The sequence below is a fragment of the Oreochromis aureus genome, linkage group 11 (assembly GCF_013358895.1).
Source record: "Oreochromis aureus strain Israel breed Guangdong linkage group 11, ZZ_aureus, whole genome shotgun sequence".
In the NCBI taxonomy this organism is placed as follows: Eukaryota; Metazoa; Chordata; class Actinopteri; order Cichliformes; family Cichlidae; genus Oreochromis; species Oreochromis aureus.
The window spans coordinates 19544131-19570654 of NC_052952.1; the positions used below are offsets into that span (position 1 = coordinate 19544131).

Sequence of the window (26524 nt, forward strand, 5' to 3'; positions counted from 1 at the left end):
TGGCTGCATGCAACCACACAATTAAGATACTTAGGTAATATTCATTTGGTCTTTTATCTTATGTTTATGTTATGCTCTAAAGCTTCTGTGATCATAAGTTAACTAATTTGTTATTTTGAGTTTACCTGTAATGCATGACAGCACTAAGCTATAGTCCAAATGGTGGCATAGACCCTGCTTTGCATTGTTTGTTTTATATAGGTATGTTATATTGATAATATTTCTGCTCTTTCTGAGTTACCTGACCTCCGCTCCAGTCCTTCCTGGTTTGGCTGAAAGAGGAGGCTGTGGGTGGAGCTGGTTTAAATGCAGAAGCCAATAAAGTGGACTGGACCATCAATTGTGATCATGCAGGGGGAATGGGGTTATTCTTGAATGATGGTTAGCTGTTATCTCTTTAGTTTTCACCTTTGGTGTATATAATGGTTTATTCATTTGCTATATAACCGAAGCTGTTTCTCATTTGGGCAGGTCAGTTTGTTGAGTTATGTTTTTGTTAAGTGACTTTTGAGTAAAGTTCTGTTAAGTTAACCTCTTTTATGGGCCCACTTGGTTCTTAAAAAAGCTTATTTTTGTTATTTTGAATTTTTGTAATCCTCTTGTCCTTTTTGGGGTATAATAAAACCCATTTTTTTGAAGATTACATTTGTGCCTGTGTGTTCCTGGCCGCTTGGATCCTGACAAGCACAGTCTGGATTCATTTTTGCTTCCCAAAAACTGCAAATTTCAGAGAAAACACTTGCTTTTGCTTTTTTTGTCTGAAAAAACCCAGAATAATCAGACAACTACAGCATGAGATGCAGTGAGAGAATGCCAGGACATGTGACAGCGGGCAAGGAGAGGTCCATTTAAAAAAAAAAAAAAAGACTGTGGTATAGTAGTATTGGTAACTGCACATCCTTTTTTCTGTTCCACCTGTCTTTTCAGCCACAGCCAAGTGTTAAATTAGGACTTTCTATTTCTGGTGTAACCATAGCATGAGGCAGCAATGAGGTCACAAAGGTGCCAAAGGAAAAAAAATATATATCTTTAGGGATGTAGGATGTTTCCTTTTTTGTATGGTTTACTCACTTCACTATCTAGCTGGCTGATGAGGGATCTTATGTTTCAGGTGAAACACAACTACAGACTTGAGTTCACTTCAGTTCAAACAGTCACATTGTGCGGATAATTTAGGAACAGAACGTGAACCCTAATATGTAAACAATTCAATTTTAGGTTTGTAACTTTGGCTCTGGTTACAGTTAAGCCTGGTGTTAAACGCGTATTAGCTGTTTTGAGTACAGTGAGTCTTTGGGGAATTAATGCAAATCAATGCAATGGCCTCCTAAGTGACAAAATAAGTGGCTGTGCGAGTGTGACTGAGTCACCTGATACCCGACGCTGGTGGACGCAGTTGATTACCCACACATCCAATTCTATTAAAAGGACACGGTCATAATCTCTAATCTCTTCCAAGACTGGCGGAATAAGAGAGCAGGTTAATCTGGATTACACGTCAGGACCGTGAGCTCACAGCCCAGGCAGCTGACGGGCCAACGAGCCAGGAACAGGGGGAAAATAATGAACACTAACATAAAGATAGCTATAAGATGAGTTTATGCTATATGATTCATACCTGAAGATAAAGACAGTAGAAATGACCAATAAATTAATTTGCATATGGCACTAGTGCAAAGTTTCATCCCCCACCCCCCCGAAAGTAGAGGGAATTTATCAGAGGGACTCCGAGCTGAGATAAGACAAAGAACAACACAAGACATGCAGAAGAAGAACAACTTGTGATCTATGCCTATAGGATATGTATGTAGGATACGATCTAGTAATAAGCTTATGATTTACAGAAGATTTGAATACGAGGAACACACAAGAAACATGTGCAGTCTTCAGGGTGCATTAAGACACCTGCACTGTCCAGGCACTCATCTGAACCAGAGCAAACCTCCCACCCATCCACCCACCCGTCTGCCTGATTAAATGTAAGAACATAAGTTTAAACAAGCATGAATTGTGTGGAAATGTGAATTAAGAGGGGAAGTTTACACATAAATCATAACTCAAATGAGCCTCTGGACGCCTGTGGTTTTGGTGGCATGTGATCTGTATACCCTGCAGCTGTGATCGTGGCACAAAGGGACTGCCAAAGACTTTCAAAAGTAAAAGTTTTAATCACCAGTCACAGTTGAGCAGGCTACAAACAAAACTTGGCAACTGGCAGGAATGTCAGATGTCCTGCACATTTCACTGCATAACCTACATACCTTCGAGAGGAACTGGAAGGGAGTGAGTTTGGGACAGACGATTTGGTGGACAAGCAAGGCTTTTCTATACATGCACACATGGTCCCGTCCCCCCCGCAATTTCATGGCTTTTTTAAAACATCCTCTAGTTCACAACTTTTCATCCTCACCACTCAAAAGTGGTTAAAGCTCCCCTGCAGCAGCAGCAGCGGTTTAGCCTCAGCTGATACGCCTCATGTGAGGAGAAGAAGCAGCAGCAGCGGTGCTGTGCGAAGCTGCAAAACCATCACATACACAAACCTGTTGACTGTGTCTGTCTGACGACCTGACGGCTATTTATCTTCACATCTACGGTCTTTTCCACCCTGTTTCCCCCGCAGTGAGTGAGAGTGACACAGAGAGAGAGCCTGTGCTGTACTGGAGCTTTCTCTTTGGGTATGCCTGCTCTACTCTATCAGCTGACTGTAAAACTATCCGGCTAAAATAACAGGTTAACACTGAGTGTGCCGTTTTTGGGGAGCCGAAACTCATTTTCAAACTGCATCCCGAGGCTTCTTTAGCCGAATAAAAACGGGGTCACGCTTTACGGCTAAAAATACCTGTCTATAGCTATATTTGGCTTGGCTGGATCACAATCACAACGCTAAAATAGTCGGGCCCGCCCGACAATGAATAGGATGTCGGCTATCTCACTGTCTCCGTCGGCCAAGAGCTAAAATTAGCAACAAGGCTTGCGTCAATCACGAGCCTCAGTGCGTCAAGGCATTCCCCGCCCCCAGGGGCTGATCATTGGTCGGAATTAGCACGTTGACTGAAAAATACGCGCCTTGTGATTGGTGGTTGAGAATTATTATTCCCGGCGTCTCCGGAGGCGTTTTTTTAATTTTGAGGTTAGCGAGCGCGCAGAAGCGAAACTGATAGCTGCTTCTCACATCCCGTTCAGAGTCTGCTGCCTTCGCTGGCTGCTTGCAGTATTTCCCCACTCTTGACCACATTAGCCTCTCCACAGTTTTAAATGTGTGTTTCAAAATTAGAGAGAGAGGGATTTAAGTCCATTCCAATGCCATCCTGTCTGACCTTTTTATGTTTTATTGCTATACAGACATTAATAAATTATATAAATCAGGTCATTTCACCAACCTTCAAAACTGTCATCAACACACTTTTGTACATATATTTATTTTAAAACATATAAAAAAAACCAGCCTTAGATCATCCAGCTCACCCCCACTTAAAATATCCATGTATCAGGACTTTTCTTGATGTCGTTATCTTTTACCAAAATAAGGCTGTGGGATATTACCTTTTCCTGGGATATTACCTTTTTAAAAAACATATTTATCGGCATTTCTCTTAGAAAAATAACCCAGTTATAGTCTGAGCTTTAGGTGGTGATTTTTCATTTAATGCCTTGCCTGAAAGTTGTTCTCAGACTATGGGCATGAAGCCTGGTGAGACATGCAGACACTGAAGAAATACAGAGCGAACCAAAGTCAAAATAATATGATTTTATTTGCAGCCAAAATAAACACAGTTTTGCTAAAGGCTCTCCCTTTTGTGTTAATCATTAATTTAAAACATAAATGATGGTTATGTGGGTTGGCTTCTTTCCTGTTTCTGAGGGGTGTGCCAGGAAAAGTTTGAAAACCACCACCTTAAAGAAATGCTGGGAAATGAACCTTAGAGAAGCTGACTTATACTAACGGTGATGCTTGATGGTCAGTGCCCTGACCAGAAAACATGTCACACATAGTATTATGGTCTTTTTCTCTGAGTTGTGTTTGCAATTGGGTTCTTGGAGACCTGGATTACAAATGATCGCTCCTGTGAAGCACTTTGGGTCAACTGCTGTTTTGGTCTGTTGTTTTAAAACTGCGCTGTACAAAAAATAAAGAAATAAATGACTTTACTTAAGATAAAAAGTCTGTTCTGAGGCTCTTCATTTACAGGTTCTTATGTATCGGCAATTTCAGGTAAAAATCTGTCCAGAGCACATTAAAAAGGCACCAAAATTATGCAAGTGTGCTTTTATGGTGGTTTATAATGATATTATAATTTCATATGATCCCTTCTGGAAACACACCATAAAAGAGCTCCATTACATGGAGAGATGCTGCTTTTGAAAGGTTTGCTTGTGGATAGATGTGTACAATGGGTTAAAACATGCTTCTGAAATGTAATGGAGCACAAGTATCACCAGGTAGTTGATTGGAAATATTTAGATACATCCCAGCATGTGTTCTGTATAGGAAAACATGCTCATGACTAAAATTATTGTTACCTTTATTTATATGCTGTGTTTGCAGAAAGAGAAATGGGAGATTTTGATGATGAACCTAAATTTAAAATCTATTTTATTAATATTTCTTTGCATTTTGTAATGTTTTGTGTTTAGTTTATACTTTATTAAGTAATCTAGAAGAACAGCCTCTTTACAGTTCCTGCTAGTGGTGCAGGCTCGCCCGCCGGATCCCCCTCGGCTTCCTCCCCTGCAACCATCAAACCAACCGCCTCGCTCTCTGGCTCTCTCAGATTCTCTCTCCACCCCTCTCTCTCTCTCTTTCTCTGGCACGGCACACGGGGCTTATGTGTCTTGTACTGTACGGAGAGAGAGAGAGAGGGAGCTCTACACTGGGTGACGTCACCTCTCCCATGGCGTCACATTGACGTAGCGCATACCAAGAGCTCTGTGTGGAGGCAGAGCCCACATAAATGCACTATTTGACTTTCTCCCCTCAGACGGCGCACATAAACAAACGCGCGTTACAAGAGCACACTTTGCAAAGCACCCATCAGCACTGACACACTCAGCAGCACGGGGACGGACGCAGACGCGCTCTTTAGAGCCACTCGGGAGTTTGATGATTTATTTTTTATTTCATTTTCTACTTTTTATACTTTAGAAAAAGTAAGTGGAAGGAACGGAACTTTTTTTCCTTTCCTTTTCTTTTTCTAATGCCGACGAATCCAGCGCCTCTCCGACATCACTAAGAGTGCTTTTATTATTATTTTTCTTTCCTGTCATTATTTCAACTCTTTGCGGTTGTTCTGGATGGAAAACGGATACTTCACGCCAAGTTATTAGCCTACTACATGTAAAGACGGAACCGCTACAGCAAACAAGTAAGTAAACTGAATGAATGAATGAATCTGTAGCGCTCTGCCTCACATCTTGGCGGAAACACGCAGAAGGAAGATAACCCTCAGCTGTACGTATTCAATTTTTTTGCCCACCTAAATCAAAAGCCATGATGGATTTACTACTCTAACATCATCTGTGCGCGTGGTGCCCAACTTTGTGCGCCCAACCTGTTGCTGCTCACGTCAGCCACCGGCACACGCGTGTTGCCGGTCATGTTTGTCCGCCTGTGCCTATGTGCGGGGTCTCCGACGGCGAATGAGGCTGAACTCTGAATTTAATTTGCGCTGGAGAAGGTATCGTATTCTTTCCGGTTGTCATGGAAATGAGATGCCTCTCACTCTCACAATGAATAGTGGAGTCGGACGCAGAAATGGTCTGAGTGGAGAGCGGTGTAACCTACATTCAGGCAGGAGCTGGGAGAGGAGAGTTAATGCTCTTTGATTTCAAGCCATGGTTTGTTTGGGTTTTTTGGTTTTTGTGTGTGTGTGTGTGTGTGGGGGGGTGTCTTATCGGAGTTTTTTTACATTTTTAATTTTTTGAGGGCGTGGTGTCTTTTTATAATATATATATATATATATGTAAGTGTGTGTTTGTGAGGTTGTGGGTGTGTTTGTGTTTAGATATCGCTCGGCTGATAGTCTGTGTCACACTGCGCTATGATTTAACCTCCAGTAACATGGAGTGAGCGTACAGTTAGCATTAACCCGTATATAATAAAACTGTCCCAAGATACACTGGTACTCAAATTGCTTCCGAATTTCATGAGCCATGTATCGCAGGAAAAACACCCTCAACCATAAAGCCACAACAACATTTCTGAAGCCCATCTTGAAGCATGCTCCAGCAGCTATCGTGCCTCTTGGCCAGTCACGTAGTTTATAATAATAAGCTGACAACACCGGGTTGAGGTACTTAAGTAAGCTGCTGGTTTTACCTTCTTTTCTCCCCTCAGTTCCCTCACACACACTCAGGTTTACGCACGCACGAACGCGCGCACGCAGGCTCCAGTGACAGGCTCCCACTCAGGGCTGATTTACAGTAGGCTAGGCTACTCGCATATTTCTCTGCTCTTTCCTTTATGTCCTTTCTTTTCTCTGTTTCTGTTTGCTGGAAGCCTCGCGCTGTCCGGAGTTATTGGTGCGAGGGGGCTACCGGGGGCTACCGGCGCTCCGGGGCGCGTGTTTTGCAGCTCTTATGTCGTTCTCTTGGTTACCGGTGCGCGCAGGGCCAGAGCCCCACCGACCGGCTCGGTCTGAGAATAAAGTAAAAGGGGGGCGGGTTCATTAAAAAAAGTAAGAAAAAGGCAGAATGTCTCACTTTGTACAAAAATAAGTTTGTTTGAAGTAAAAACACTTCATCTTCATCTCTTTAACTCCCTCGGTGGCTCTGATTAGAGCGTATTTACGCAGTTACGGGTTTAGCTTCACAACTTTATGTAAGAATGAGATGACTTCAACTTATTTCAAATGGACTCTCATTTGTGCTGTTACTGTAAGAAAATCATTTTTCAGGCCTAAAGGGGTCTCTTTTTTTCTCTCAGTGCTCAAATGGCTCCATACACAATTTAATAATGGCTTAACTGTTCCAAATCAGCCCTAATCAAATAAATGTTATACAGCTTGACTTGTTTATTTACTCTGGTTTGTCCTTTTTTGTTTATTCCAACCTATTTGGGGACTGTTAAAAGCCATATTCCGACAAAAGAACCACCGACAGGGGGTTCGTGGGTGTCCAGTAAGTCCTTTGAGAAGTGGTTCAAAGTTTGGTCAAAAGTGGCTGCTGACATGAAGCTGCAGGTGCCCCTAGTCTTGATCCGTATGAGGGTTGTGGGTTGTCACCAAGCTGTTTTGCGATACACACAGGGAGACTGTGTGGTCTTCTCAACTTGACCGTCTCATAGAGGGGTCTGTGTGTGGCGGAGAGAGAGCCACAGTGAGAGAGAGACAGAGTATATAGGAGTGTGTTACAGAAAGGGGGCGCTCTGGGCCTTGAAATCCTCCGGCCACGGTGCACCCTGCTGCAGTGAGAGGGAGTCGGAGGCGCACGGCGCACAGGAGCCCGCTGGTCTGGTTTCAGGTCCGACTCTCCCAATTTTCTAGATTTCTCTCTCCCCTCTGGATGAACCCTGAGCAGGCGAATGCGGTGGTGATCAGAGGCAAGAAAAGCGATGGCCCGGAGGCACTGGCGCAAGCTGCTTTTATAAAAGTTGTCACTTTTGTAGGTCTGTATTGTGATATTTTTTTTCATTATTATTATTTTGTTTCAGAAGTCGTGCATAGTTTGTTGACTGGTGGAATTTCTGTTTGCGGTGCAAAATATCTGTTCGGCAGTAATTATGATAATAATAATAATAATAATAACGGCGCAGACTTTAGTGCTAAAATGAAACCTGTCGCCCACGTAGGCAAAGTTTTGAAATGAACCCAAAGTCCTCAGTTGTGGTTCTCTTTGTAGGATGCACTCAGTGACATATTCATTGTCAGAATTGCCCTGTGTTGGATATAAAAGTCTAAATCTTATCCCTAATTTGCCTTCCAGCGTGTGCACTGGTAGTTGTTTGAATTTACGCCGTCTCAGCGCAGTGCTTTACATCCCCTGTTATCTCTTTCCACTGCTTTTAAACTGACTGAATCTCTCAGATGAGATTTTTGTGCCAATAACGATTTGCTTCTGAGATGAAACGAACGCTTTTCTGGTTGTCTTTAAATTGTGCAAAAATGTTTCTCTGTCCGATTTTTTTTCTGAAAGTGTGAGGAAATTTTGAACACCGAATTCGAATTTGCTTAAGTTTGTGGAAGCAATTTAAACAAAGGTCTCCATTCTTGAGGGAGAAAAAAAAAAAAGAAAGAATTTTTCGCTTCTCTTTGAGTAATCTTTTTTTTTTAAAGTCTTTACGAGCGTTTGAGGCACTTAGGCTACCTGATTATTCAGCCTGCCACTGGCTTTAACACAGCCATGTCTCACCCAGGCACAGGTTCGGAAGAGCGCGCCCAGCCGAGCTCGGAGCCCCGGCGATCGGACACTTCCTTAGCGACGCCCGCCGAGCCCTCCCCGCTCCAGGAGCCCTGCCCCGGCCGCAGCCACGCCACCCCTAAATCCCGGACACCCAGCACCATTCAGCGCGAGGCTCTTTCACCAGGTACAGAAACAAGCGCTCAGTCTGTCTTCACTTTCATCTCATCTTTTTTTTCTTTCTTTCTTTCTTGTTTAATCTCCTTCTCATCTGATGCTTTTGTAAAGAGTGCAGCGGCTCTGACACTTTCATTTCGTGTTGCTGTTGTGGAGTGCTTGGTGATATGAGTCGGGTGATTGTTTTATTGTGGGGAAAAAAGAAAAAAACAACATTCCCAAAAAAATTATATATATATATATATATATATATATATATATATATATATATATATATATATATATATATATATATATATATATATATATATATATATATATATATATATATATATATATGTATATAAATCATTTTTATTTAGTAGTTTAAAACACAGGGGTTGGATCTGAATATCAGCTGGTAGGCAGTCGTTTTATGTATGTGTTTTACTCCTGTTAAAGGTCAAAATATGACTTGAACTTTCCTGAATGTTCTGGTGATCTTTTGTTTGTGCTGCAGCCGTGAGCCCATGTGTATGTGTGTGGGTTGATTTTGTCTGGCAAGTGAGCTGACATTTCAGTCATTAAGATAAGACAATTCTGAGGCCAGGCACACTTATATCCAAAACCTGGAGGCAAAATGTGAATCATATATATATATTTATATATAATACAATCACACAAACACACACACATATATATATATGTGTGTGTGTGTGTGAGAGAGAGAGAGAGAGAGAGAGAGAATTTTGTCCATTATAATTCAATAGAGAAACTAGACTGTATACCCTGAAGTAACTGGTTGTGTAAGTGTCTCTGTGCTTTGTGTTTTTTTTTTTTTTTGGGGGGGGGGGGGGGGGTTGTGTGCACAGTGTAAAGGGAACAAAAGTAAAAATCACTCTACTCATTGTGGGACGCTGACTCCCCGAAAATGTTTTATAGTTTATTGATATAAAAAATCTGTGTTTTTGTAATTTATGTCTGCACCTTCATGTTTTCATTTGTTAGATCTATGGCATTCTGACAATGAACAAGCGCACTCAGTTATTGGAACAGCTGCAGTTTGTCCAGTTGAAATGCACACCTCGAGGTTAGAGACTGTTTCCCTTTGCCTCACTATGCTGCACCACCTGTGTCTGACTCTGCTTGGGTTGTCTGTCCTCTTGCTTGCACACACACACGCACACAAACAGACACATATGCACACAACTGCTTCAATGCAAGTGTCACAAAGGCGACCCGATGGTGGTATTGGACTTTTGAGAATCCCTTACACTGACTTGCTTTGGTGACATTAACAACTAAGAAGCTCCGGTGATGGATTTCTATTTGCACTTGTGGTGAGTGTGTAAGAGAGGATGCAAGCTTGTAAGCATGGGTGTGTGAGTGAATGTTCGACACGCCAACAAAAGTCAAGCAACGAAGACGGTGAGACACTCGCAGAGACAAGTGGTTTTACAGGTTTTCAGGATAAGGGTGTATGCTTTTGGTAGAATGAACATATACAAGTCCATGTTGACATCTTGAACATTATAAGCGGATGAACACACGTGGTGGTGTGTGTGTGTGTACGAGAAACAATTTCTTTACTCACCTGACAGACAAAAATCACACTACTTTGTAGCCTTTCTGCCTTTTTCTCTCTCATTCTTTCATCTCTTCACAGAAAAACCAAAAATTTACCATATTTAAATATAAACATGTGCATGTGCCACGTGCAGTAAGTCTTGCACACATTTCCACACTAATGGCCACTAATCTGAGGCTTGACCTACTGACACAACACAGAGAGCCACAACCTTTACCACTGTACTCTCCTTTTTTCAGTTTTTTTCTTTCGCTGGTTCTCTTCCTCCTCTGATGCCTAATCAGTTAAAAAAAAAAAAAAAAAGGTCTTTAGGTATAGCCCAGAAAGGCCCCATGACGCCCTTAATGCTGCATGTGTATTTTTCCACGTGGGTTGAAGAGCTGGTCACTCGCAGAAGAAGAAAAAAAATCTTGATGACGTCAAGCACACGTATGCCTACAGCTTGACTCATATCCTCAATTAAAATAAAAAGAAAGAAAGAAAGAAAGAAAGAAAGAAAGAAAGAAAGAAAGAAAGAAAAAGAAAGAAAGAGAAAGAAAGAAAGAAATGTAGCGGCTTAATGAGCCAGCTGATACAATATGCTGGTGTATTTAATGGTTAATATAAAAATTAATAAGAATTATTTCAAAGAAAAAATATTTATAGCAAAGAATTTTTTTAAATGTATTTATCTCAATATATATATATATATATTTTTTTTTAATCAGGACTATTTTTCTTTTTTTTTTCTTGCTTTATAAATAGATAAAAGTTCAGGTGAGACCGCTTGGGCGGAGGTATTTGTGAACGCTTTAACAACTGCAGGACCGATATATCCCGTATTTGACTAGACAAACATGACGTACAGGGAAAGGGGGCGATTACGGCAGAGCGCGCGCATGCTGGGCGTCAATGGGAGCAGCGCAGTGTTGACAGTTCCCTGCTCGGGAGCGACGAGCAAACACCACAAAACCCTGCCTGCACTGACACTCATGACTGATTATTATTATGCACACACACACACACACACGTGCATACGCAGACGCACGCAAACGCAGGTGTTGTATATTACGTAAGAGTTTTGATAAGACCATATAGTCCACACACAAACACACACGCACAGAGACAGAGAAACGACGAGCTGGTGGCCTGTTGCTGTGGCAGAATTAAATCAAGGGGGAAAAGTGAAGACATGCCGACTGGCGTCTGCAGCAGTTAGAGGAAATATCTGTGTCTGCGTGTCCGTCTTTATCTCAGTGTGCGTGTGCATGAGAGGGTGTGCGTGCACGCGCGTGTGTGTGAAGGGTTTGTGCAGCAAGCATCCAGCACCACCATGGGGTTCCATTATTATTTAATGTTATCTCATCTGCTTTTCCATCTGACTAACCAGAGTGCACACACACACACACACACAGATTCTTGTATTTGAGCTCGCTCTGACCGCCCCATCTCAGAATCATCAACTGCAGCTTCTCTAACTTGACTAACTAGGAAAATCAGCAATGTTCGAAGTTTTGTGTGTGTGTGTTTCAGTATTCAGTATTTTTTTTTTTTTTTTTTTTTTTTTTGCTGTACTTACTCAGTGCAAGTGCAAGAAGTGTTAACAGCAGAAATGGGTGTAAATTGCATCAAATGGAAAGATTTGGTCAAAGCTTTTCACAGCCTCTTCATTGAAAGAAAAACTTTTATAACACCCTGCAAACTGCCTGTTCCAATAGAGCTGTGCAGATTGTTTTTGTTTCTTGTTTTTATTTTTTAATGGTTGACCCTGTTTAGTGTTACCACTGTGTGCATGTGCATCCAATAGAGTCTGCCTGTATCCTGCAGATTTACTGAACATGAAGCCCTGCTTCTCTGATTAAATCACCGTTTGTAAAATGTTATAAAAATCTTCTTCTCTGCCCAGTGATTGTTGCTATATAGCTGTACCCTACTAACACGGTAATGTGAAGCTTTTGGGATACATGTGGTCTGATGTGCCGCGCAGCTCTAACCTGTGTGTGTGCTCTGTTTCCCCCGACAGATATGCCCTGTGTGCAGGCTCAGTACGGGCCGGCCCCTCCAGGCTCAGCCTACTCTGGCCAGTCCTTCAGCTACCAGAGTGAAAGCTACAGCTCTGACCTCATGACCCCCGACTACACCAAGCTGGACCTGGGTGGGGGTGAGATCTCTGCAGCTGCCACCACCTCTCTCCCAAGCTTCAATGTCTTTGTGGAGGGGAGCTACGAGCCTAAGTCCTCGTGCCTCTACCAGATGCCAACACACAGGCCCACCATCAAAAAGGAGGAGGAGAGCTACCCAACTGCCCCACCCCTGGAGGCCATGTCCTCCTCCACCATGTACTTTAAACAGTCTCCCCCTTCCACTCCGACCACCCCGTCTCTGCCACCCCAGCCGGGCACCTCCTTCCTGTGGGGGGAGGAGCACCCCCTGGCTCCTTCTCACCCTCACTCTCTAGCTTCCAGCCTGGAGACCGGCCCCCTCAAGTCCCCCCGTTTTCCGCACTTCTACCAGCATTCGCCGCCCCACAGTGGAGGCAGCGTCGGCGGTTATGACAGCCTGGGAGGAGGGCTGGTTCGCACCTCTTCTTCCTCCTCCTCCTCCTCATCATCAGTCTCCCATCCTCACGGCCCACCCCTGGAGCAGCCTATGTACCAGCTCCACCGCGGAGCAGGGAGCAGCAGCCTCGCCTTCCGCTCCCTGGCACTTGGACCTTGTGGCCCTCTACTAGCAGACAGCTTGCCCTCTCCACCCCCGCGTGGCCCACAGGGAGAGGGAACCTGTGCAGTGTGTGGAGACAACGCGGCTTGCCAGCACTACGGCGTACGCACATGTGAGGGCTGCAAAGGCTTCTTCAAGGTAAAAAAAACAAACAACCCATAGCTATTATTAAAGTCTTCCTCTAGTTTCAACCTTTCTGGTCTTTGCTTTTCTTTTGTTTTCTTGTACTTCTGGGTCTTGTGGTTTCTAATAAGACATCACGCACCTGTCCCTCATTTGTATCCCTCTGCATCTTTTGAAGTATTCCCTCTTGTTTCTAACCTCTCACATTCATAACAGACTTTCCATCTTTAAAATCTCAGCCAGAATCTGTGAACTGGCTGCAAGCTGACTGACGTATTTAAGTCGGAGCAGTTTGCTAGCATTTGCCTTGCTCCCACTCTACACCCTTCTCTGTACTCTCTAAATCGTCTTTAGAGTCATTGCGAAAGCACAACACACCCACAGGGGTCGTTTCTCCCAGCAACCAAGTGGGCAAAGTGTGCATAAGCACTGGCTCTGTGTATATGTGTGCGTGTGTGTTTGTGATTGCTTGTGTTGCAGGAGAACACAGGATGATAAAAACACATATTCTCTCCAAAATAACAGCCGTGTTCAAGAGCTCAGATACTCAGAAATAACGCGGTGCGCGAGCACGTAATGTTGAAGGAATCCTTCTTGAAATCAGAGTTTTCTGACGGCGTGTTTTTAGTCAATTGGCGGCCACGAATTTGACCACAATTCTCTTGCATAATGCTCGACCCGATATGAATCTGTTTGAAATTTGGTCCCTCAAGTGATTCAACCTAACACTTCTGAACCTGCTGTCTCACATCCCATGTTACCGCACGTGCTAACGCGCTGACAACACAGAGTTTAACACAACCCAAGAGCTGGTTTTTAGTCAGACTCATTTTCCATTTTCCTCATGCTGCAAGTCATAAAATACAACAGACGTGACAAGCGAGATATTATATTGCTGTGCATGTGCGTGTATACATATATATTTGAGGCTTAGTGGCACATCACTTGGAATTACAGTGAACTCACACTCGGTGACAGTGGAGTAATTCATTTGCACAGTTTTTGAATTAAAACATTTTCCGGCACACTTGTTAAGCATTCTATTGGCTGCACGAGACAAGAGAGTTAAAATTAAGAGACAGCAAGAAGGAGGGTGCACACACCGAGGTAATTGAATAATGCCTCTGGTAGGTGGAAATGAATTATCCTTCCTTTCAATTAGTTTCACAATTTGTTTTTATTTAGTAATTAATGAAAGCAGCGTCTGGTGGCAGCAGGCTGCAGGCTGTCTGCTCGCTGCAGTGTTCCCTCCGCAGCCACAAAGCCTGTCAAACCTCGCTATGTTTCCTTTACACTCCCTCTCTCTCACACACACACACACACACACACATATGCACATGCAGCGAGCCATCCCCGCCTCACGCAACATATGCAGGCAACCACACATATAGAAAAACATACTGTAACATGTGTTTTTTTCACACTGTTACCCCGTGAATCCAGGATGCAGCGGCAGCAGCAGAAACTAAAGCGTGTCTCTCACACACACCTGCTCCTTGTTCACATATTCTCAGGCACATCACCTCCATTATCCTGATGGTTTTATTGTGCCCTAAAAATATTTTCCTGATTATATTTAATTATCCATGAATAGTTATTACGCATTAAACCGTTGTAGAGGCTTGCTGTAAATTATTGTTATTTCATTAGTGCAATTTGAAGCACATTTTCCCCGTGAATTAATTTTAGCTCTTAAACAAGTCAGGTTTCTTTTTTTTCCTTTTTTTTTTGTCATGTTTATTATTTCGATAATGTGTTCCATTCACGGGTTTCCATTAATTTAGTGAACCTATTCAGTATTTCAATTTTTAAAATAAAATAAAAAACTATTCCAACTGTTAGTATAATACATTATGTTACAAAAAAAGAACATTAGAGTCCCCCGTTTCCATGCACCCACTGTACTAACCAACCGGTGAGCTGCTTTAGACGTGCTTTCATCAAGCCAAAAACACACGGTCAGCTCTGTTCACTACACACTGTTTTAGTTTTCCAGGACTTGCTTGGTATGTTAGTCATAGAAATTATGGTAAGCATCCGTGTGGTGGTGAGGAAGATTGGAAAAACAAGCTCAGAAACATGTAAGCTGATCATATAAACCCAGTGTGTAGGATTTTAGAGTTATAAAAACAGTAAAGTCAGCTCACGGATACAGATGTCTTCACGTGTTTTTGCACTTTTTTTGACAGCAGAAACTGAGAATCAGCGGTCGGAAGCAACCGGAGGGGGGGTTGGGATTTAAGATGGGCTGGAGAGGGCAAAGTCCCTCAAGGCTTTTAATTTAAGCCGAGGCTATTAGTACATGTTACATGTCAAGAATCTGTCTCTGCACGCCTCCGTCCGGCCCCTACAACAGCCACAGTATCTGCGCTCCTGTCAGAGTACTTTCAATTGTGAATGTGCTTTCAGTGCACACCACTCATTCCTCAATTCTGACTCAACATCTAACTGAAACTTTTTCACTTTAATTAAGTTCCTGCCCACAGAAACAATACGGCCTGGTGCAAAGTAAATTTTAAATTTGTCATTTTAATGAAATTTGGGGTAAACACGAGGAAAAATGACAGGGAAGATTAAATTAATTGAACTAGAACAAAGTGTACTACACACACACACACACACACATATATATATATATATGTATATATATGTATATTTACGCATCACATCAGAGACTAGTTACAGCTTTGAAGCTTTGATAGTGACTCCAGTCATGCTTTTTGCTGATTATTAGAAAGCAAAGTCACAAGAGCCCCAACCAACACACACACTCACACACACAAACGGAGACACACGGATGAAGACAGACAGCAAGAGAAAGGGCCAGCGCTCGCTCATCAGAGCTTAATTTATCGAGCCCTTAATTGATGATTGCAAACTCAGGCTTTTCTTGGAAACAGACATCTGAATTAAGCCTGAGGTCACTGAAGAATTTCCTTCTTGAACAAACAGCCGGGTTAACTCAGCTCATAGCCTACTCCACTTTCACCTTTATCGGCACACATCCTCTAAGCGCACTGCCTAGCACCGCCAGGGAAACTGGAGATTTTAAAGTTTCAGGGAGGAAAACACAAAAAAAGAGTCACAGTTATCTTTAGAACACGCTCCGGGCGTGTTCACGTGGGCTTTACTTTTGTACAGTATCGGGAAAAATCGCGTAAATGATTACGAACCTCTTTAAAGGTGTAAATAAAAGTTGGCGCGCGGAAGCCTTGTGCGTCATCCAGCCTTCCTCATGTTTAGTCCGGACTCCATCTAACTGGATGCATCCCCCCCCCCCTCTCTCAACCACATTAATGACCATAACTTACTTATCCTCGCGCGCACGGGTCGCCGACCATTGAAGGGATGAAAGGAGACATTCACAGTGATCTGCGGTGCCATGGCAACGACTCTCATCCGGCACTGGCGCCCATTACGCGTCGGTTCCGCGCTCGCGCCGAAGCATATGGAATAATTGGTGTGTTATTGGTCTCCTGGGGGGGACGGGCATGAGCGGCGCGAGGGGTTCCTAATTGGATTTATTTGTTTTGATGTGTTTTAGAGGCGTTAAAGAAGCCGCGGCACTTCCGTTATGTGTAAATTACAGTTCAGTTATAGGCGCTGTCTGAGTGAAGTGCTGGAGTCACAGCAGGTAAACGCGGTGGTAAAGTGAGTATTTGTGAGGATTTTACGGCGTTGTCATCGCAGGTTCACCCCAGAGTTTAATCTCCTGTCAGACACGGGCAGCGTGGTCCCTTCAGGCCTCACTGGAACTGATAATGTCGGTCTGCGGTCTGCTCGTGCTGCGAGTGAAGAACTTCGTGCTTTTACTGGGACGGTCCGTTCAAAGCATTGCCTTCAAAGACAACTTCACGCGGTCACGAGCGCGCAGGATTGGCCCCTAGATGCGCGCGCACAGGAGAATAAGCGCTACTACAATCTCACTTATTGTCCTCCCTGTATTCGCTGAGCCCCCCTCCCCACTCCCTCCCACGTGGCCCGTTTCTGATTTCATTTTAATAAGGTCAGTAATAATCGCGCGAGCCAGCGGAGGAGAAAACAGCTCCCGCGGGGCCCATTGAGAGAGGCGCGATGCGCGAGGCCCCGAAGGTGCCACGAGCTGACCCGCGAGCTTCACAAACAATCTGATCACGCAGCTTTCGCGGCCGCTCGTCCCCCACCCTTCCCCACCGCACCCATCCAACCCTACCCTGTCTCGCGGGACCCGCCTCCGCACGCCACGCGCTGGATCTCTATTGTCAGCTGCGGCGCTAATAAAATTGTCCCTCCTGCAGGCGAGGCTTGTTGGGAAATTAATTTTATCTAATTATACTGATGTCACCGCCGCCTTTCAGCGCGTAATTAAAATCTGACCTGCGAGCTTCGCTTTCATTCTTTGACGGGCAAGGAAAAAGAGAGAGAGAGAGAGAGAAATTGAATTAAACAAATCAAATATTAGGTGTTGATTGTGTTTGGAGGCTGATTATCGGCATGCCTGTTTCTTCTTTCTCCAGCGCACCGTGCAGAAAAACGCCAAGTATGTCTGTCTGGCCAGTAAGAACTGTCCTGTGGACAAGAGGAGACGCAACCGCTGCCAGTACTGCCGCTTTCAGAAGTGTCTGAGCGTTGGGATGGTGAAGGAAGGTAGGAGCTCACACACCTGAATCCACATACACACACAAACAGACACATATGCACACAACTGCTTAAATGCAAGTGTCATAAAGGCGACCCGATGGCGGTATTTTTCAGAGTTAATCCTGATAGTGCAACACTAATCAGACCTGCAGTCAGTGATCATAGCGCCCATCTCTGCAGTCAGTGGTTAATAGGCCGGTAATGGCCCGGCCTGTGGTTGCATCACACAACTGTCTATGCAGAAACGCCTGTCTGTGGTTGGAAGAAAGTATGATACACATCATACCAATTAGTCCCTGCCGGCTTTAAAGCCCCTGAGTTCAGTGTTGTTTAGAAAAGTCTCAAGGCTGACCATCTTTCTCAAAGATTCTCCCATTGTGTCATCATGTTCACCACATCTGATGCGTTGACTGTGGCTGCATAGTGCACACACAGACAGACACGTTTCGATGATGTGTAGAATCAGCGTGACACTCAAACTGCCCCCGTTCCCATGAGGTTTGTCACCTGTCTCACACCCTGTAATACCCCCACCCACATATCCACATGCATAAACGCAAACAAACCCACTCAAAATGCATACTGGATGCCTCTGTGTTGCATTAACACACATCCGTCTGCAGCCTGCAGAACAGCTCCACTGCCATCTGCTGGCTCGTGGCCTCCTGTGTGTGGAGATCGTGGCAATGTTGGGAGCACTCCTGCAGAGAGACTCCCAACCTTTCAGGCGTTATTTCACTGTGATGAAAAGCTGATATCAAACCGGTCAACTGGAGGGTAGAACTTGACTGTGCATGCAGAGTTAATATTTCTACGTCCAACTCAAAAACCTATTGCCTTCTGTGCTTCTCTGTTTCAGTGGTGCGTACTGACAGCTTGAAGGGGCGCAGAGGTCGCCTGCCTTCCAAACCAAAGAGCCCCCTGCAGACGGAGGCATCTCCTCCTTCTCCACCCCTCAGCCTCCTCTCTGCTCTGCTCAGGGCTTATTCTCACTGCACACCTCGTGACCTTGACTACAGCCAGGTAACCCACGCCCTTAACAATTAATTTCAACTGGAGAAATGCATTAGTTTATTGACAAATACAAATAGTTTACACGTTCTTTCAGTAATTTCTCTTCTGTTGTTGATCTGCAGTTCAGCGCTGCCGACCCGCCATCCTCCTCCTCGGACGTAGAACACATCCACCTCTTCTACAGGCTGCTCACCATCTCGATGGAGACCACAAGGTGCTGGGCAGAGAGGCTGCCCGGCTTCTCCGAGCTTCAGCGTGACGATCAGAACCTGCTCATAGACTCCGCCTTCCTGGAGCTGTTTGTGCTGCGATTGGCTCACAGGTAAGGAGGCAGAAATGGAGCCTCTTTTAACACCTGTTTTAAACTTGGATCTCCACTCCTATGCACACCTCTCAAGCTTTTTGAACCACACACACTTACACTTGTACCGGCAACTTTGTTTTGCTTAGCGTCTCAGAAACAAGAGGCACTTAAATCCTTTCCGATTAAAGTACAGTGTGTAACTGTGCTGGCAAAGCTGTGTGCTGCTGTGTTGGTGTATCTCCAGAGTGGGAGGAGTGGAGCTGAGTAATCGCCATATGAACCAAATTATGAATGGAGTCTGTAGCTATGACAGCAGCTACACCCACAGAGTTCCGCTCTGCTCGTCTGATATCTGACGCACAGAGAGATCTGTGTGTGTGTTCTAGGGCTAAAACTGTGCTAACATTGTGAACTGTGAATTGACAAGATCAATTTCCATCTCAAAGTTAGTCAGCTGAGTAACTGAAAAGAGCCGCTGTTATGGAAGGAAATACATATTCAGTTCAGCTGACCGACATAAAAACACAATGGGCTTCATTTACCTCATGCGCCCCCTGATGTATGTGTGTGTGTGTTTGAGCGAGAGAGCACGTGTGTGTCTCACTGATGGATACCTGTGGTGCCATTGTGACTGCCCCGGCCCATCTTTGCCTCAGAATTACCCTGGGTTACCAGTTTGCTCTTGCAAGGCATGCGGCTGGTTAAATTTATGGGCAGAAGATGGTGGCGGTGGTGGGGGGCTACAAGCTCATCCCTTTGTCTGCGCTGTCGTCTAGGGCAGAAGACCAACACAGTGAGACACACACACGCACACTTACTCACACTCGCTGATGATGTAGAATCCCAACTTTCTGTCCTCCTCCCAGCGTAGGTCCAGGTGCAGGGTGGGTAGAGGATGGGCGGTGCCATCACAGTCCCAGCAGGAGGGGTGATCAGGCTAGGACTCTGACTCACTCTAAAGGGTGGACTCATAGGGGCCTCTTTCAAACACACATACACACACAGCTCATCTTCTAATCGGCCAAACTCCCACGGCAGAGAGGAAAACGCACACAAACAGAGTGCTGTCTTATTTTCTCCGTCTTCCGTGGGAGCGATGGATGCAGCGGTCCACGCATCTCCTCGCTGACCCCGTGCTGAACCTAGATGCCCCGCAGACCCTCACTCAAGCGTGCGTCTGTGTGCTTGTGAGTGTGTGCTCAGTGTGCATAGAGTAAATTTGCTTCGTTCTTCTGGGCCGGCATTGCTGTAAGCACCCCGTTACCTAACAGTTTCTGTGGTTATTGGTCGATTACCGTGGTGACAGCGTAGTCAGGGGTGAGTGGAATGTGTGGCAGACATCCAGCTGTGCTTGTGTGCGTGCGTGCATCTGCCTAGATACGCATCTACCAGCCTGTCTGTGTATTTTTGCTCCAGTGATACTATCTCAGATGGGTTAAATGGTCCTGTGAGATATTATTTAGTCAGCTCAGTGTTAACAGAGAGATGTTTACTTAATCACAGAAATACAGCCCAGTGTCTTGTGGAAATAACAGGTACTAATATACATCACAAACGTGCATCCACAAGGATCGTTCACGCTCATGTTCCTGAAATTCCCAAAAATGACCCTGCTGACCCTGAATTTGAGTTTGCAAAATAGACACAGCAAAAAGCGACCAGTCAATGTTCATACAAGTTGAGATTATAATAAAGTTTTTAATTTTGAGGTGTTCTGGAGCAACGCTGTTGCTTTTAGTCCCTCAAATCACATTGTGCTCCTGTGCCCCTGTGATACACGCTCGATCAAATCAGCAACACTTCAACTTGAATTTTATTTCGGGGAAAAGTGAGCAATGACTGTGTTGGTCAGGTTGTCTGTGTTGAATATTCTCCCTCAGATGCCTTCAGGGCATTACAGTCGAATCTTGCGAATTCACGAGGCACAACATGGGGAATGTGGAAAGTAAATGACGATCATCCCTCTAGTTGTCTGCTGCGGTACCTTTGGTCTTGAACGCTGCAGACCTTTCCACTAAAAACTGCTGTTTTGTTTATAAGAGAAGATTCAGCTTTCATCACCAGCGATGAGCCCCAACATGACCGTGAGGCCAGTTTGGCACAGAAGTTAAGTGGTCTGTGTGCAAGTCTGAGGCCCCGGGTGAAATCGCAGACGCACGAGTGCATGGGTTCAGAGCAGAACTTCCAGAGAGTGATCTAAAAATAGGAATTTTGCTGGCTTCAAAGGTGCTCAACGATATAACTTTGATCAGCCAAGTACAAGTTTTGATTTTCAGTCGCACCTCGTGCAGCAATGAAAAATTAGGTGAATCTGTTCTGTGAGAGATGTTTGACAAGAAGTCAGGACTTCAACCTCAGCCTAGAGGAGATGATACGAGGGATCGAAATCAAAAACAAATTTGCTGTTCTTCCCCAGCAATAGGTGAGAATAGGTGAGGGGCATCGTTTCTCAACCTCTTCCTGTTATTCACTTTCTTCTCTGTGCTTTCTTCTTGTGATTTCCTGGAAGTACAAAGAATATTTTGGTCCCGATCGCTGGTGCTAATTGTTTTTGATGTTAGTTGTTAATGCTTTCTCATGTATGTGCATGTGTCTGGCCTAACGGCGTGTCTCTTTTGAACTGAGTCTAATTAGACACAAATAGCGTTGCAGTTTATCCTCATAACTGCCAAACCAAAGTTTGTGCAGGGTGCAATTTGAGGCTTTCCTCCCTTTCCACACTAATTCCCCTCTTTGCTCTCTCTCTCTCTTTAATATCATCTGTTTTCCAAGTACACACTTTCTCCCCTAGATCTTCCATCTCTCATAGTTTACCCTTCTTCAGCTAAACACAGTTGCAGCTCTCCAAAGAAGAGCGGGCTCCTATTTTAGAGACTAATAGAGACCAGTCATAGCTCTCCATCATCCTCTGCTTGCACTCTCTCTCTCCCTCCTTCTCTGCTTGATGTCAAAAAAGTGGGATGTTGTGTGTCGTGAGTAAGTGATGGTTAAATACATCTGAGAAGACTTTTCATTTCCTTATTAAAACCTTGTGTTTCCACTGCACACCACAGCCTGGGCACATTAAAGCCATAACAGTTTACCTATCTGCAAATATACACACACACACAGAGCAACCCTCTGCCCTAACCCTTCACCCCACCCTGCCACAAGGAAACGCAGGAATGTTTTAAAATGCTGTAATTTGGAAACACAACCTTAATCAACTGCATGCTTGTGTTTGATGTGTGTCCCGTTTCTGCGTGAGTGCGCACACTGCCAGGTTTTCTCATTGTTTTTTATTGTAATTGTTTCCTTGCCCCAGCATCTCAAGCTATATTTACAATACATGAGGGAAAATACAGAGTTTTCTCTGGAAATGGCGATCTAATCAGTCCACCATCTCTTTCTCTGTTTTTTTTCTCTTGGTTCTTCAGGTCGATGCTGTCGGAGGATAAACTAGTGTTCTGTAACGGCTTGGTGCTGCACAGGTTCCAGTGCCTTCGTGGGTTCGGAGAGTGGCTGGACTCCATCCAGGAATTCTCTGCTCACCTCCAGAACCTAAATCTGGATACCTCTGCCTTCGCCTGCCTGGCCGCCCTTGTGCTGCTCACAGGTAACCACAGATTTTCAATCACGAGCTCACTAGCGGGAGGAACGAGAATCAAAGGATGCTAATTCTGTGGTCGCATATAGTCACCTGTGCTCAAAGTTATTAACATCCCCTCTCTACTCCTCATAAACACTGGCAATCATATAAGCTGAACATGAATATACAGATAAAACGCTCACACACACACACACACACACACACAGCATCTTCCTGTTGTCCAGAGTTTTGCCTGCTGGTGATTCAGTGTGACAGTGATCAGGTGGACACATCCTCTAACGTCAGACACGCTTAAAGACACACACGTGCATGCGTGTTCCCACACATCTCTGCCCCGAAACAAGAACCTGATACCCAGAAGCACCTGCTGCACCTGCCACACACCTGGCCCTCTAATCAGTGTTCATGTGTGAAAAATGAAAGGAGAATCGCAGCCTGCTCTGAGAGCACACACGCTGCAGGCGAGGCAGATTTAGTTTTTTAAGTAAAATGCATCAGGTGACAGAGACTAGTCTGCAGTTAAGTGTTTATATTCATCTTTTTAAAACTGTTTTACGGTGTTGGATGCTGTAAAGTAATGCGCAGGAACTAAAAAAAAAAAAAAAGAATTAAATTAAATAAAAAAAATCCCCCTCCCCCTGCTCTTAGCTTCCTTATTTCACCCTGCCCCCGCCACCTCCTCTTCCTCAACCTCTTTCTGTCTGAGCCCTCCAACCCCATCCTCACCCTCTGGGGGAGCACTTAACTCTGTGCCTGATCGACCAGCCCACCGTGGAGCGCGGCTCTGGAATGGCGTCTGCGGTGTTCTCAGTGGCGCTCTGCCACCTCGGCAAAGCACACAGCGCAAAGCCACGACAGAGCCACCAGAGCCACCAGGCGATCGACCGCTTCAGAGTGGCCTGTGCAGAAAGGCAGTCATCGATCTCTCCCCGGGAGCTCACGCTCATAGAGAAAGAAGGGGTAGGGAGAGCGGGAAGAAAGACAGGGAAGCGGAATTGTGTGGCGAGAGGTCTGAAAGCCGCGCTGAAAGGAGGGCCGGAGTGACTCTGCAGCGGCAAACACAACAAACAAAAGAGTCACATAAACAAACAGTAAATAAGCTTCGGATAATGGATACCTCAAAGTGAGACGGGTCTTAGTGGCAGCCTCCCCTGCAGCACAGCTCGTAGTGCGCCTGTATGTGTGTGTGTTTGTGTTTGGGGGGCTGGACACCCTGTTCTCTGCAGAATGAGTTAGTGTCACATTAAGCCTTGTACAAGTGCCACTGGAGTTGCTATGGGCAGCAGTGTGTGTATTTCTAATTTCATTTTGCTGCTCACAGGGCCAAATAATCAGCTAACTGTTGAGCACTTCTGTTCCGCTCTTTGTCTTAATTTCTTAAATTGCACTGACTTTTTTTTCTGTGCAAATGTTTAAAAAAAGAAAATAAAAAATGTGCTCATATAGCCGTGCATGTGGAGGTACACCAGTGAGAAGGGGGCTTATTAGATTAGACTGAGTATTGATCTGTAGTGAATGAGCCAGGTTAAGGCCTGTTAAGAACATGAGCCATATGGGCTAATGAGGTGGAATTCAATATAAAAGAAGATGTAGCTAATGCTCTTTCAGCTGAATGAGCTCTGATGTATGTATATGTGTGTGTATTTTTTTCCTCACTGACTTTATTTTGGCCATTTAATGATTATTCTCCTAACATCTCTTTTTCCGTCTTTCTTTCTCGCGAATCTACAGAGCAAGTCCCCGGTCTGAAGGACTCAAAGCGGGTCGAGGAGTTGCAGAATAAAGTGATCTGCTGTCTCAGAGACCACCTGGGCTGCAGCCCTTCATCCTCCTCGTCCAAGGCCGCCCCTTCTCTGAGTCGTATTTTGGGTATAAGGGAAGAGCTTCGTTCCCAGAGGACCCAAGGCCTTCAGCGAATCTTCTACCTGAAGCTGGAGGATCTGGTAGCGCCTCCGCCACTGATTGACAGGTTCCTGGACACTCTGCCCTACTGACAGCTCGGGCTGACCACGCAGCAAAACGAACCCACATCACGTCCCGTCAAGGCCTTTCCCCAAAGGAGCATGCAAACACACCCAGAAGAGAGAGAAGACTCACTCTCTCTCGAGACTGATGCAGCGCACGGAGAGCCAATCAAATATTTTTGACTCGACGGGGACAACCAAACGAGAGCGCCTTTCACTCAAACGGACTACCAGCTAAATGCTTTTCACCTGTATAAAAGACAATTACTCAAACGCTTTACCACTTTTTATTTGGTCCTCCTGTTTCGCCCCACGCTGGGAGGGGGGGGAGGATGATGAGGCCGAGATGGACAGGAGAAAAGTGACTTTTTTTTTCTTTCTTTTTTTGACTGTCCTCGCTCCATCTGGGTTGCAGCTTATTTGGCAAAAAAAAAACAAACAAAAAAAACAAAGAAAGAACCGAAGTTTATGAGTACTGTTTATCTGTGTTTCGGCCCGGCTCGGTCTGTCTGAGGCCTTCCGTTTAGAAAAGAGGGCTGGGAGAGGTGGCGGTGTAAAAGAGAGAGTGTGGGGAGGGGGAGGTGATCGTTCCAAAATGTGCCGACATGTCAGAGGTGGAGCGGCGTAGGCGTAGGTGGGCCGAAATGTTACGACGCAGGACACAGGTGTTTCATAAACACATGGAAGTGGCTGTTGAGGCGGGCTCTTAATTACAAGTGCAATTCCTTAAGTGCTATCGCGCCACAAGAGGAAGGGATGGAGAAGGAGGGGGAATCTAATTTCAAACTCTAAATTATTTTAATACAAAAACTTGTCCTGTACTGTCAGTAGCTAAAAAGAAAGACAGTCTCCCATCTTGCTTTAGACAGCAGAGGAGATACTGTGCACTAACGATCGATGACTGAGTCACCCAGACTTGAACTTTCTCTACTATGTGGTTTTTTTTTTTTGTTTGTTTGTTTGTTTTATTAAGTCGTTTTGAAATCACAGGTCGAGTAGGAGTGTGGAAGAATGAACATGGACAGAAATTGGCTTTGGAAGCACTTAAACCCTGAGAAGGGCTAGAAGCACAGACACACACCCTACCTGCTCACCTGGAGAACGGGGAGAGGAGGGTGCTCGACAGATAGCTGTACGTCCGGGGGTGAAACATTCCACGTTCATGCTCTTTTTCTTTATCGTTTTATATATCGCGGAGGCTGTGTGAGTGTGGAGGACATGGTCGCCTACCGTCTTTGTGTGTGCGTTTAGAGAAGCCAGGATCATATGCATGGTGTGTTATAAGCTGTCGAGAGCTGGCATAGCCTGTCAAAACAGCTCGACCTGTGTTTGTGTCTCAGACTGCAGCTCTATGGGAATCTCCCCAGGGCCTCCACCACCCACTCACACCCTCACAACGATGGCGGTTTTAAAATAAAATAAAAAAAATCAAATTCTATAGATATAAATATATATAAATATATATATATATATATATATACAAAACTAATATTTTGAAGTGTTTTTAGCTTTTTCAAATATTGTGGTACGAGTTGTGCATTGTTTTTTGAAGAGAAACAAAAAAAAGAGAAAAAAAGTTGCTGTTTTTTCAATGTCCTTCTTTGGTTAGAGTTTCCTGTTCGATATGTTGTTTTTTTTTTCTTTCTCTTTGGTTCACTGGATTTTCTGTTCAGCACTTTGAAATCATAAACTAGTTCTGATTATTCTGACCCCGGCTGTGTCCTGTGTTTTGATTCTTTAAAGTTCATTGACAAAAAAAGAAAGAAAAACCACACAAACAAAATATTGTTTTCTATATAAGGTAACAAAACATCAAATTTCAGCCACATTTTTACATGTTTTTTTTTTTTTTTTTAAGTGAGTATGTGGATGTGTGCATGATTGTGTGTGTGTCACTTGTCAGACACAAAAGCCTCTTGACAGGTAAAAGGCCTTGTCTCTCTCCTGGGGGACCCTCGGGCTCTCACAGAGAGTAGAGAGGGATTAGGAAAGTGAGGAGGGGGAGGAAGAGGGCGGGGAGAAGAGCTTCATGTTAGCATGAGGTCCAGATCAGCCTCCAGCCTCGTTAAACACCATCGATCGGCACGGTGACATTTCACAGCACATGCCGTCTATACTGTTACCGCCATCAC

General features: G+C 44.6%; 1 protein-coding gene across 5 annotated transcripts; it reads left to right on the forward strand.

Annotated features, from left to right (window-relative positions):
- The first annotated feature begins 4888 nt into the window (after positions 1-4888).
- Positions 4889-26104, forward strand: nr4a3 (nuclear receptor subfamily 4, group A, member 3). Of its 5 annotated transcripts, none has more exons than XM_039620111.1 (9): positions 4923-5363; positions 8351-8521; positions 9499-9580; positions 12081-12916; positions 17398-17527; positions 18381-18544; positions 18658-18857; positions 22256-22434; positions 24160-26104. In XM_039620111.1, the coding sequence occupies exons 3-9, from the start codon at positions 9517-9519 to the stop codon at positions 24420-24422; spliced, it is 1836 nt and encodes a 611-aa protein (XP_039476045.1). In that variant the 5' UTR covers positions 4923-5363; positions 8351-8521; positions 9499-9516; the 3' UTR covers positions 24423-26104. The 5 variants fall into 5 exon arrangements, with proteins under 5 accessions (XP_039476047.1, XP_039476045.1, XP_031609886.1 ...); XM_039620112.1 differs by lacking the exon at positions 4923-5363 and adding an exon at positions 5387-5835; XM_031754026.2 differs by lacking the exon at positions 9499-9580 and having other exon boundaries at positions 5155-5363.
- The last annotated feature ends 420 nt before the right edge of the window (positions 26105-26524 follow it).